Consider the following 13,537-nt stretch of genomic DNA (forward strand, 5'->3'; position numbering starts at 1 on the left):
TTCAACTGACTCGAATACTGCTCAGAAAATTTCAAATTCTGTGACATAAAACCACTTTTTTTTATAACACTGGTGTTAATGTTTCTCATTTAACCTCACAATTTTTGGACTTTCTTTTTCAAAATTGCTCAATTTTCACATTATATTATAAATAATATTATTTCAATGTAAAGTCTTACTGAGCAGCAAGTCTCGTCATCTAGTCATTTTATTACGCTGTTACTGTATTTTGTCCGAAAATCAACTGCACTCATGCGGCCACAGTCCATTATCCCCAATGCGATATTGCTGCGAGTGTGGCCCACAGTAAGGTACTTTTTTTGGGAGGTGTGCTGTCACCCATTATCCCCGGTCAACTATTGCTAAAAGCAGAGGAATGGCGGAGCACATTTTGGTTAGGCCTGGAGGGTCTTTTTTTGTTGTGGTGTCTACTAAAATCTGAACTGCACTCGTGTGGCCACAATGCCTTAACCCCAACCACATATTCCTGCAAGTGGGGACTGTCAGAAAGCAGCTTTGTCGGGAGGCGTGTTGTTTTGGCCTGCCTATAAAGAAGTGCAGAGGCTTGGGGATAATGGATCGTTGCCACTCAAGTGCATTTCATTTTAGTTGGAAATAACAGCAAGAAAAAGAGCACCAGGACAGACAAAAGTGCGGGAATAATGGATCTCCGAATATTTTTCAACCTGCGGTGAACTGAAGCCACAAAGTAGCAAGCAATTAGTATGTAATGTCTTACTGTGCTGAACGTCTGCAGGTGCACAGTGAGGCACGCAAGTCCCTTGCCTCATGGGAGAAGGCGAAGTGATACCAATGATTTAGATTTAGAACACAACTCAGCTCTAAACAATAGGATTATTGATAGCATTATCATGCCAACAGCAAGTCAAGCCTTCGAGTAATTTTTTTACTCGTCGCATGGACTTCAAAATGGAGTAAAGAGACCCCACGCTACTTCGCCATTCGATTATTAGTGATTCACGCCATTGCAGATTTTTAATTCAATTGTCTTTACTGTCATTGATCTCAACATAGCGTTAATTGCAGTCAGAAAGAGCACAAAGTGCTGCACCGGGCAGATTGGGGTGTGAATGCGCAGTTTACGTCTCCAAATCATAAATTTGTTGCACTGTTACAACTAGCTTTTAGCAGCTCTTCACATTGAAAAGAAATTGAGAAAAGTCAGAAGAGTGCAAAGAAACGGCTGATCACCACCGGGTGCTTTATAGATTGCAATCGGGTCCGGGAATCGACTAAGGCTGCGTCGAAAGAGAAAGGAATAGCGAGGCTGCAGGTCCGGCCTACTGCTACGGCTAAGCTAACCACCCTTACAAGCTCCCTCTGCTGAGCCTGTTTTTCAGCTACGCCAGATTAACCATGAAATAAATGACCTGGAGCTACAACTCGTGGGAAACCTCTACATTTGGGACACTTATATTTTACCCATCGCAGAGACTTGGTTCAAATTGAACACACCCTATTCTAGCACACAGCTAGCCAGCAGCTCTCTAAATTGCTTTCTTACTCTGAAAGGAGAAGCCCTCCATTCTCGTTTGAATTTTGTATAATGACAAAAAAAACATCCATTCAACTGCAATTATGTGTTGTGTGTTATTATTTGTTGATCTATAGTTGTTGTTTTGTTGCAGTCGTATACTCTAAGTCGGGAATGATGTCATCTTGACGTAAGTTTAACCCTTTGGAGGCTTTATGAAGGTGCGACACTACGGATTTTCACTTTTCGCGGGTGGTTCTGTCCTACTTATCTGTGAAAACCGAGGAATCTTAGTATTACCTTTATATTGAAGCTTTTATTCAAAAAAAGCAGCGCATGTACTTCATTTATTACTTAAGAAAATACTGTATGTTATATTTTATTTTATTATATTTTGGTTTCTTGCTCTGCCTGTCAAACGATGTCTAAGATGTTGGTTCTTATATTGGTAAATCTAAATGTGCCTCACCAGACATGAACCTCACTGCATGTCACTGGTTTACAGTATGTTTGGCACACAAAGTTAGAAGTACAATGTGGATTATTTAGCACCACCTAGTGCTAAAAATGTCTTTCATTCAAAAACATTGGTTTTAATAATAAGCAAAAATACATATACAATCACATCTCATCTTGTTGAAAACAACATACACCACCCTGTTGGTCAAATGGACACTGTGGAAAAGCAGGGTTTACTTTGGTAATGGTCTGCATTTATAAGTCAATGAAGACCTCCCAAAAAGCTTTACAATGTGCTTCACACTTACCCATTCACACACACACACTCACACACCAATAGGGAGTCAGCCATGTAAGGCGCCTACCTTTTTATTGGGGGCATTAGGGATTCCGTGTCTTGCCCAAGGACACTTCGACATATAACACGGAGGAGCCGGGAATCGAACCTGCGACCTCTTGATCTCAAGACGAGCGCTCTACCTCCTGAGCAAATGCCACCCTCACTTTCCCCTCACTTTTTTGGGGGTTGGACGTTTGAATATTTGTGTTTTTTGAGGTGATAATTAAAAGATGCATACAATGGTTTTGAATATAATTGTCTTTACTATTATTAAATACAACATTGTCTGCATTGTTTACAGTAAATAATACTATACTATACTATAGGTTTTAGATTTCTCGGTCAAAGTTGAAAGTCCAAGCCGTTGGTATTTACCATTAACGTACTAGTGTCTGTCAGCACTCACACATTGGAGCCACTATGTCGTCTTTAAAATGAATGAATGGAATGGAATAGAATTCTCTTTATTGTCATTAATTACAACATAGTGTACAGGACTGTCTCAGGATATTATGTTTGAATTCTTTATTTCTCATCATCTCATTAGCTGCACCGCTCATCCTCAGTAGGGTCACGGGGGTGCTGGAGCCCATCCCAACAATCATCGGGCAGTGGGCAGGGGAAACCCTGAACTGGTTGCCAGCCAATCGCAGGGCACACAGGGACAGACAACTCGCTCGCTCATTCATCTAGGGACAATTTGGACCAGCCAATCCACCTGAAATGCATGTCTTGGGAATGTGGGAGGAAACCGGAGTGCCCGGAGGAAACCCACGCAAGCACGGGGAGAACATACAAACTCCGCACAGTAAGTCCGGTAGCTGGATTTTAACCCACACAGGAGGTTCCCAAGACCTTAGAACTGTGCCGCACACGCGCTAACCACTGCGCCGCCGTGCTACCCGAATTCTTTATTTATTTTTTGTAATTCAGTAAACAAAACAAACATTCTGGATTCATTACAAATCAACAGAATTATTGTAAGTCTTTTATTGTTATATTTTTGATTCTAGCAAATCTCAAAATATTCTCTTTCAAACTGTTCGAATATTTTGAAAAATATATAGTAGAAGGCTTTACGCCTCAATTAATAGCGTTGTATGTCGCTTAGAAAATATTCTACTTGCTGATGACATCTTCTGGCTGAAATCATTACTGCAGCTGCTTTTGTTGCACGCAAGTATGTGAAATTCTTAGACGCGCTTCAATAAACTTTTACTTTTTCCATCTTTTTGGGGGTTTGCGTTGGCATTTGGAATGTATTTGACACAGTCTTGTTCTTACTTTCACCGTTTTCATCCTATAATGAAAGAAATCCATGACCACACACATTTTATCCCTTGCTTTCACACAAAAAAGATCAGATGAAAACATTCCAGTCTTCTCAAATATATTTACAGAATGTTTTTACACAAAATAAGATGTAAAATTCTGAACATGTTACAATCAATTAGTAATTAATCCCATGAGTAGCCTTAAACTATCAGATCACAGGCTGCAATGCGCCCTCGGCCCGCAGGATTAAGACCCCTGCTGTAAACTGTGACATTTTTTAATTGTATTACAGAAAACAAAGACCTTTATCACAATATTCTCGTGTTCTTAATCACAATTTAATTTTAATTTGTAATCATATTTGCATTTGTTTTTATTTTGCTTGCTTATAATAAGAGTATGACTATTTTGACTATTGAACACTTACAATGATTGCTTATGATACTAAGGTGAGGTTATTTTGACTATTATTGTGCACTGTGGTTATTGATTCTGACGATTATTGCCTGTTTGTGCACCTATTTGCATGATCGTCTCCATTTAGTAATCATGTTGCTGTTCTTTGATTCCCACAACGTATAAGGTTGATCTATTTTTGTTACCAATACGATTTTAATATAACGATAACGCCTCAGGGAGGACCTTTTAAAAGGGTCTTATTTTTTACATCTTGAGGGTTTTGTACAGTCTCCTCCTGTTTTCCGTAAGTTTAAAATCGGTTTATGTCTTCTCTTCTTATTTCAAATGTCTGTTAAACCCAAAATTCTCAACTTGTCTGACCCATCAATCCACCCTAATGACAAGCTTCAACCCACATCGAGAAAAATAAAGTCCACTTCTCAAATGTAATCTATGAAAATAATGTGTAGTTTAAAGTAGAGAGAGTAGATTATGTCCAGCCATCCATTATCTGCCCCGCTTATCCTCAGTAGGGTCGCGGGGGTGCTGGAGCCCATCCCAGCTATCTCCGGGCAGCGGGCAGGGGACACTCTGAACTGGTTGCGAGCCAGTAGAAGTGCACACAGGGACAGACAACTCACTCGCTCATTCACACCTAAGGACAATTCGGACCGGCCAATTAACCTGACATGAAGGTTTTTTTTAATGTGGGAGGAAACCGGAGTGCCCAGAGGAAACCCACGCAAGCACTGGGAGAACATGCAAACTCCACACAGGAAGGTTTGATCCCATGACCTCGGAACTTTGCTACACACGCGGTCACCACTGCGCTGCCGTGCTGCCCGAGTAGATTATATATTTTTCAAAAAACAGAGTGACCAGCAAAACCAAAACGACTTAAAGTACAGAATATACTCTCTTAAAAGCCTACATCACATGTAAGCGAACCCCTGAAACTGATTTATTAGAGCCACATACTAAAGTGAATTCAAAATTATAAACAGCATCTATAATTACTTAATTATGTAGTTAGTAAAGATTAATATAGTGGTAAAAAGCTGAAATTATAACATTTTTAAACCATTTACTGCAGCTTTCTTAAGCGCTTCAATGGCTGACACTCGTACGCCATTTTCATATTTCGCATTGTTTCCTTCTAATCAATCAAATTGTCCCAGTTTTCCACTTTAGTTGCCTTTTATCACTAGTTTTCTTGGGAACCATAATAATGGACAGAAAAAAGAAATAAAACCCACAAAATCATCATAAAACGAGATGTACTCCTTCTCAAATGAGCTGGTTGACTCAAAAAAATGAGCGGGGCATTATCATCATCTACTGTTAAGAGGGGTAATCGACCCTCCATTTTTTTTCTTCTCCTTAGGAATATTTTGCCATGGAAAAGCCCCACAACAGATCGAAAACAGGTCCGCAACCCATTTGTGGGTCCCGACCCACCGGTTGAGAAACATTGTAGTAAACGTATAACTCCTCAGAGACTGTACGGTACATTGTTTACGAGATTAGATGTGGTACACCAGGACAAACATGTAATAAAGTGCTTAAAAGATAAACGTGAGATAGTATACTTGTTAGGTTAGATAGGTAATATTTACAACGTAGAGGAAGTAGACTGGCCTAAACTGTACACAGGTCAGAAAATAGTGGAATGATGTTAGAAGAAATAAACAAACATGCAAATTACAAGTACACAATGTAGGGTAGTGGATTTAAAACATTTGCAGAAGTGGTTTCAGTAAATCCATTATACTTCCGTATAGTAATATTTAAATGGCGGTCAAACGACTTCCGTGTGCTATACAAACGAGAATTCAGGATTTAGTTCTGCGTGATCCGCGCTGCCGCCACCATTTTGCAGCCTTCCACTGGCACGTACTAGGACATTATATAATCCTCTACATGCAGTACAGTCTGCGGGGGAGTCCTTTCGTACAGTGAAACGCGTCAGATTCCTCCCGCAGCTACTTAAGATGGTTAAGGCTCATTTTGATCTTCATTTATTTGGATAAATAATGGTTTAAAAACAAGGTGCAAGCAGTGTTCTTTTGTAAAAATGTCACAAAATACTGCAAACAAGGATACTGACGAATTTACCTTCGGTGCAGACGGCGCTGGGCAAAAAGAAGTGAATATGTGATCTTGTGCGTAGCTCTGTCCACCCCTGCCGCTCACACAATCAATTTTTTTTTAATTTTCCACGCGTCCCAGAAATCGAAGCGATCGATAATCGGGCGCCAAGTACTTATGGCTCGGAGATGAATTTCAAATCACGCAAATTTCTTCTATGGCGTTCCCATTTGGAAGAGTGCAGGGTCAGGTTTGGTGTGTGCATTGAAGACATAATATCATTTAATGGATTGTTTTGGTCGATTATATGAAGGGGACAGTTCCAGCAACAGTTTACAGTCTAGGTGTCACACCGACAGACCCGTTTTGGCTTTTTGTCAATCAGGAATGCTGATATGGAAGCTCATTGAACAATCTTTATTATCTGTTGAGACACTTTATGATGAAAACCCACAGAACAAACTTAAAACATCAGCCAAGCACTCAGAACCGTTTGATTGGGTGAGCGGCAGGGGTGGACAGAGCTACGCACACAGATCACATACTAATTTCTTTTTGCCCCGAAGGTAAATTCGTCAGTATCCTTGTTTGCAGTATTTGGTGACATTTTTACAAAAGAACTCTGCTTGCACCTTCTTTTGAAACCATTATTCATGAAAAAATCTAGTTCAAAATGAGCCTTACCAATCTTAAGTAACTGGGGGAGGAAGGCAAGTTTTTGTTGATATTCAACACAGCCTCTGGCATGATCATCATTTCGTAAATGTTATCAAATCATCTAACGTCACACAGTGAAATAGAATGTGCTGAAGAATTAGCTTTTGTCTGGGGAGAAAGCTGATTTCTGTGGATGCATTTGTTTAGGCCCACCCAAAATAAAATTTACAAATGTGGCCATGATCCATTATCCCTGGTCGGCTATTGCTAAAACTAGGGGGTAAGCAGAGCCATTTTCGTCAGTTCTGCAAGCTAATTTTTGAACCACACTATTTTGGTCGCAATCCATTACTGTTCCTGAGAGCGGGGGTCGTGAGAGCAAATTTTCATCATACATAGCGGCCCTTTTTTTCTTCATTCTTCCTGCTTAAAATGAACAGCACTTGTGTGGCCACAGTCTATTATCTCTATTGGACTATTCTAAGAGTGATGGCTGAGGAGAGCAAGTCTGTGTCATATATGGCGGTTCTTTTTCTCCCGTTTTTTCTCCACCTAAAATGAACTGGACTTGTTCAGCCGCAATTCATTATCCCCACTCAACTATTGCTGTGAGTTGGGGCTGGCAGAGCGCTGTTTTTCTTTTTGGGCCACTGAAACGGGCCACTGTGCCTGCCTAAAATGAACCACACTGTTTTGGTCGCAATCCACTACTGTTCCTGAGAGCGGGGGCCGTGAGAGCAAATTTTTCTCATACATAGCGGCCCTTTTTTTACTACATTCTTCCTGCTAAAAATGAACAGCACTTTTGCGGCCAGAGTCTATTATCCCCAGTGGAGTATTCTAAGAGCGATGGCTGAGAGAGCAACTCTGTGTCATATATGGCGGTTCTTTTTCTCCTGTTTTTTCTCCATCTAAAATGAACTGGACTTGTGCAGCCGCAATTCATTATCCCCGGTCAACTATTGTTGTGAGCTGGGGCCACCTGGACACACGTTTTAAGGGTGGGTTCGAGGTGGATTACTTGGCAGACCTGTCCCTGCTTGCAGTAATATGCGATTGTGGATAATGGATTGCGGCCGCACGAGTGCACTTCCTTTGAGACGTAAAAAAACTGGAAAACGAGCTCCCAGGCCTATCAAGTGCTCATATTGTTCGTATTGTACAGTGGAACCTCGTTTTTCGAACGCCTCTCAGTTCGAACAAATCGGGGTTCGACCAAAAATTTCTAGAAATTCTTGCTTCGCTGTTCGGTCAAAAAAATCGGAGTTCGAACGCCGGTAATGCGTGAGTGCGTACGCTAGGGTGCCATGCTGAGAGGCGTACGGGTGTAGATCGCTCTTTTTGTGACCGACTGTTATCGCGTGCGGACGTGCTTTGTTCTGCTTTCGCTTTTAATATAGGTGTACCGAGTGTTTTAGCCCCTTATTATGCCTCCGAAGAAAGTCAGTGCAAGCAGCAAAGTTGCTACGGGTGAAAAAAGAAAAGTAGTCCGTACAACTATTGCATTTAAGAAAGAAATAATAGCAAAATATGAAGGAGGTGTGCGAGTGTCTGATCTTGCTAGGGAATACGGCATGGCTGCTGACCACCACAAAGGTAGGAAATCCTATTCATAATTCTTTTCTTTATCCTTTTTCTTTATTTTTACACGTTCATGTCAGCGTAATCTTTCGTACGGAAGATTACGAAAAAGCGGACGTACGATTAGCCTGGGTTAGCTTCATGTTTACGTTCATGGTAAACATTCAGGGTGTTGGAACGGATTAAAACGATTTACATTATTTTTAATGGGAAAAATGATTTCGGTGATGGAACAAATCGGTTTTCAAACAGGGTTCTGGAACGGATTATGGTCGTGAACCGAGGTTCCACTGTATTTCGTTGTAATATATGTTCTCTCTTTTATCTTTTCCCTTTCTTTTACAACCAGATGAATATAAAAAATACATTAAATAAGAATTAACATATTATGGGGTCATTTTTTTTCTTTTTTTAATGACTTCTGGGGACTTTTTTTGGCTTCTATAAATGACCACTAGCGGCTTTCGTTGTTGACACGCAGAGTTCATCCATGTGCAGCTTGTGTTATTAATAGAAAAGCTCATAGAGGCTTTTTTCTCACATTCTTCGCGTCACTTAACACTAAGCCCTTTAACCAATCGGATGCAAGCATGCACACACACACAAACACACACACACACACACACACACACAAATACGCTAGTCCTTTACACTCCCTCTATTTGCAAAGAGACACATTTCTCTCCTACTAAACCACAGATGTCAAACAGGCGGCCCGCGGGCCAACTCAGGCCCGCTATGGGATTGAATCTGGCCCGCGAGACAACACTCAGAGAAGCGCAAGAGAAAAACAAGCTGCAGGTTGAAATATGTCAACTTGTTGTTGCCAAAGAAAGGTGCCTCGAACAAAGACACTATCTCATCTCATCTCATCAGCCGTACCGCTTATCCTCATTAGGGTCGCGGGGGGGCTGGAGCCCATCCCAGCCATCTCCGGGCAGTGGGCAGGGGACACCCTCAACTGGTTGCCAGCCAATCGCAGGGCACCTAGGGACAATTTGGACCGGCCAATTCACCTGAAATGCATGTTTTTGGAACGTGGGAGGAAACCGGAGTGCCCGGAAGAAACAAGCAAGCACGGGGAGAACATACAAACTCCGCACAGGAAGTCTGGAGCTGGATTTGAACCCACGCAGGAGGTTCCCATGACATGAACTGTGCCGCACAAGCGCTAACCACTGCCCCGCCGTGCTGCCCAAAGACACTATACTTCTATTTATTTCTCTCTCTCTCTCTCTCTCTCTCTGTCTCTCTCTTTCTTATTTTTCTACTCCCTTTCTCCCACTCTGTCTCTGTCTCTTTCACTCTCTGTGTCTTTCTTTTTCTCTTCCTTTGTTGCTCTTTGTCTCTTTCTCTCTCTGTGTCTTTTAACCTCTTTAGCTCTAACTTCCTTTTTTCCTTTTCTCTCTTTTCTCTTTCTCTCTTCATACCCTTCGTGCTTTCTTTTCTCTTTTCTCTCCTGTCTTTCTATTTCTCTTTGGATTTCTTTCTTCCTCTCCTTTTCTTTTCCCCCTCTCTCACGACTTGTTATCTTTTGTTTCTCACGCTCTCTCCCTCTCTCTCTTTTTCTTTCTTTGTCCCGCCCTCTCTCCTTTTCCCTCCCTCTTTCTCTTGTTTCTTTTTCGCTCTTTTTCCTTCTCTTTAATCTACTAGTCCGGCCCCCGACAGAATGTTTGTTCGATCGTGTGGCCCCCGAGTTAAAATGAGTTTGACACCCCTGTACTAAACTATATAGAGAACTCTATCACTCTCTTCTCCCCTAGCAGTACAATCAGGCTGTAAATACATCATCAATCATACCCACGTGTGGGCATAGGTCCCGCATCATTTCACATTCATGTTTTGTTCCGTTAGAGCAGAGGTGTCGAATATGCGGCCCACGGGTGGAATCAGGCCAGCGAGACAATGCTGAGAGAAGCACAAGAGGAAAATGACTATGAAATATGTTCACTGGACGTCGCCAAAGCCGGGGGGCTGTATTTCTTTCTCTCGCTCTATTTTTATCTCTCGCTCTCTTGTTCACTCTCTTTCTGTGTCTGTGCTCTCCCTCTCTTTTCTCTCTTTGAATGTCTTTTCTCTTTGTTTTTTATTGTGTCTTTTTCTATCTTGCTTTCTCTGGCTATTTTTTTATGTCTTTCTTTCTCTCCTTCTACTCTCCATTTCTTTCTCTCTCTACTTCTCTCCCTTATTGTTTTCTCCCTCACTTTTTCTTCCTTACTCTTTATTTCTCTTTCTCTCCCTCTTGCTTTTTTTCTCTTTCTCGCCCCCGCTCTTTTTTTCCTCTTTTTTGCTTCCCTCTCTCTCTGTCTCTTTCTTTGTTCTCTTTCACTTATCCTATTTTTTCTCCCTCTCCATTTCTCTTCATTTTTGTCTCTTACTCACTATATTTTTCTCTTCAATTCCCTCTTTCTTTTTCTTTCTTTATCTCTCTCTCTTTGTCTCTCTTTCTCTCCTTTTATCTGTCTGTTTCTTCTCTTCTCTGTCTATCTCTTTTCTTTCTTTTTTATCTATTTTTCCTTTGCTTTCTCTCTTCCTCTCTCTAGTTCTTAATTTCTCTCTCTCCTCCTCTTTTATTCTCTCTTTCTTGCTCTTTCTCTCTTTCTCTCTCTCTCTCTTTGTATCTTCCTTTTTTCTATTTCACTTATCCTATTTTTTCTCCCTCTCCATTTCTCTTCCATTCTGTCTCTTACTCAATATCTTTTTCTCTTTAATTCCCTCTTTCTTTCCTTTTCTTTCTTTATCTCTCTATTTGTCTCTCTTTTTCTCCCTTTAACTGTCTCTTTCTTTTCTTCTCTCTGTTTCTTTTCTTTCTTTTTTATCTATTTTTCCTTTGCTTTTTCTCTCTCCCTCTGTCTAGTTCTTAATTTCTCTCTTTTTCTCTCCCGTTCTGTTTTTCTTTCTTGCTTTCCCTCGTTTTTTCTCTTTCACTTATCTTATTTTTCTCCCTCTCCATTTCCCTTCATTTCTGTCTTTCTTATACAACATCTTTTTTTTTTAATTCCCTCTTTCTTTCCTTTGCTTTTCTTTTTCTTTCTCTTTGTCCTTCTCTTTCTCTCCCTTTATCTGTTTCTTTTTTTCTCTCAGTTTCTCTCTTTTCTTTCTTTTTTATCTATTTCTCTTTTGCTTTTTCTCTCTTCCTTTCTCACGTTCTTTATTTCTCCACCCCTCTCTTTTTCTCACTTTCTATTTTGGTCAGCACAATTTCTTTTTCACCAATCGATCATTGCACATTGCGCGGTTATATACTACCGTAGAACAGCCACCCAAACTTGGAGTATTCTTTTAGTTACACAAATAAATACGGTAACTATCAACAAGTGTAGTTTATGTTTACGGCAGAGATAAACACACTGCAGTTTTGAGTGAAAGGTCAGGTGGAATTAAGCGTTTTGATGTTTTTATTGCAGGCTTAGCTTTTGTCGCGTAAAGAACACCTGGAGCGCTAAGGGTCCAAGTGTCTCCGTTTTGTGCTCTTGCCAGATAACAATTGAGTCCGTTTTGACAGATTAAGCAAAGCGGGATCACTATCGCTCGTTTCCTAGAAACCGACGGCCGGGAGCTTTTACCGGAAAGTCCACAAGACCCTCATTGAATAGCCTAAACTTTGTTTATTTTCACCATCTTTTTTCCCCCTTCATTGGATTTATTTGTTTTTTCGTTCATTTTTCGTTTCTTTCTATCCGTACATTTTTTGGAGCATTCTTTTCTCATTTTTTATCTTATCCCCTTTTTGTTTTTGTGCTGTTTTTTCTTCCCTCCTTTTCTTTTTTCTTTTTACATTTTTCCCTTTGTTTTTTTTTCGTTTCCAGCTTTTTTTGCCTTTCTCTTTTCCCTTTTTGTTTTTGTTTTTTATTTTGTCTTTCACCTTTTCTTTTTTCTTTATGTCATTTATTTCCTTTTTAATGTTTTTTTTCTTTTCCCTTTTTCTTTTTTTCCTTTTTCCTTTCTTTTTCCTTTTGGTTTTGTTTCCTTTTTTGTTTTATGTCTTTTTTATTTTCCCTTTATTTCCCCTCTTTTCCTTTTGTCTTTTGTTACTTGATGTCCCCTTGTTTCTCCTTTCTTTTTTCTTGATTCTTTTCATTTTTTTTCATTTTACCCTTTTTTATTTATTTCGGTTTCCCTTTTCTTATCTTTGTTTTTCTTAATTTTCTTCAGGTGTGTAATTATTTTTATTTGTCTTTCCCTTTGTCCTCTTTTCTCCTTTTTCCTTTTATATTGTTTTTCTTCTGTATGCTTTTTTTTTCTTCATTTTTCTTTCTTTTTTCTCTTCTCCTTTTCGTTTATTTTCCTTTTTTCCTATTTTTTTGTTTTGTCTTTTTTGTCCTTTTTATCTTTTTTTCTTTCTTTCTATTCTATTTTCTTTTTTTTTTTTAATTATTATATCCTTTTTGCCATTTTCTCTATTTTTTTTCCTTGACCCTTTTCCATTCTTTTTTGTGTGTTTTCTTTTTGGTCATCAGACACGTGCATATGATTATTTGTATGTAGATTTATGTCCTTTATAGGGTTTTCTTTGTTTAAAAACAATAGGATTACCAAAAGCCTGCGGACGGGCTAAGAGTTTAATATTCATTTCTTAACAACAAATTATGTTATTACTATTTCATTATGTTATTACTGGGTTTTAATGATTAGGAATAGACTTAAAATTGGCTCAGACAAGCACTGAAACACCTGCCTTGTATAAGGGCACTAAGTGATGTTCATATGTAAATTATAGGCTAATTATAAAAATCAATTTTGGAAGAATTAATCATATATTGAAAGACATTGATCAATGTCGAGGCTTTTTTTCCATTCCTTTTATACCAAAAGGATAGCAGTGAGGAAAAATAAAAGGCACCAGTTTCCCAAATGCTATTGCTTCTCTTTTGATAGGAAAATCGTTAGCTGGTGGGATTGTTTTCCGAATGAAAATAAGAGCATATTAATGTATGTGATGAAGCCTGTGTGGAATCACTCTGCGGGTCGTCTGCGAAAGCATCGACAGGAAATTGCCGATTACGATGACCTACATAATGTGTTCTTTTTTTCCTCGGGCAGGTGCTGGAGAAGTTCATGTCTCGCCTGGTCCAAAATCGAGTGATGGCACACAAAGATCTACAGAGGTTCTCCAAGTATCAGCTCATCCTCGCCAGGGACCAGTTCCGAAAAAATCCCCCAGGCCACATCAAGGCAGGAATGAGTCTTTTCTCATAATGAACCGAATCGTAACAAGTTACATGATAATTGGGGATGCACCT

General features: G+C 39.7%; 1 protein-coding gene across 1 annotated transcript in view; it reads left to right on the top strand.

The window, feature by feature from the left end:
• fancm (FA complementation group M) overlaps window positions 1–13,537 on the top strand; it is an 85,599-nt gene that overhangs the window by 27,333 nt on the left and 44,729 nt on the right. The window contains exon 5 of the mRNA XM_088354901.1: window positions 13,338–13,469. Within this exon, the coding sequence (XP_088211027.1) occupies window positions 13,338–13,469 (132 nt within the window). The remainder of the gene's footprint in view (window positions 1–13,337; window positions 13,470–13,537) is intronic.

Source organism: Urocampus carinirostris, chromosome 15 (genome assembly GCF_059441175.1).
Source record: "Urocampus carinirostris isolate Australia breed hairy pipefish chromosome 15, RoL_Ucar_1.0, whole genome shotgun sequence".
Taxonomy (NCBI): domain Eukaryota; kingdom Metazoa; phylum Chordata; class Actinopteri; order Syngnathiformes; family Syngnathidae; genus Urocampus; species Urocampus carinirostris.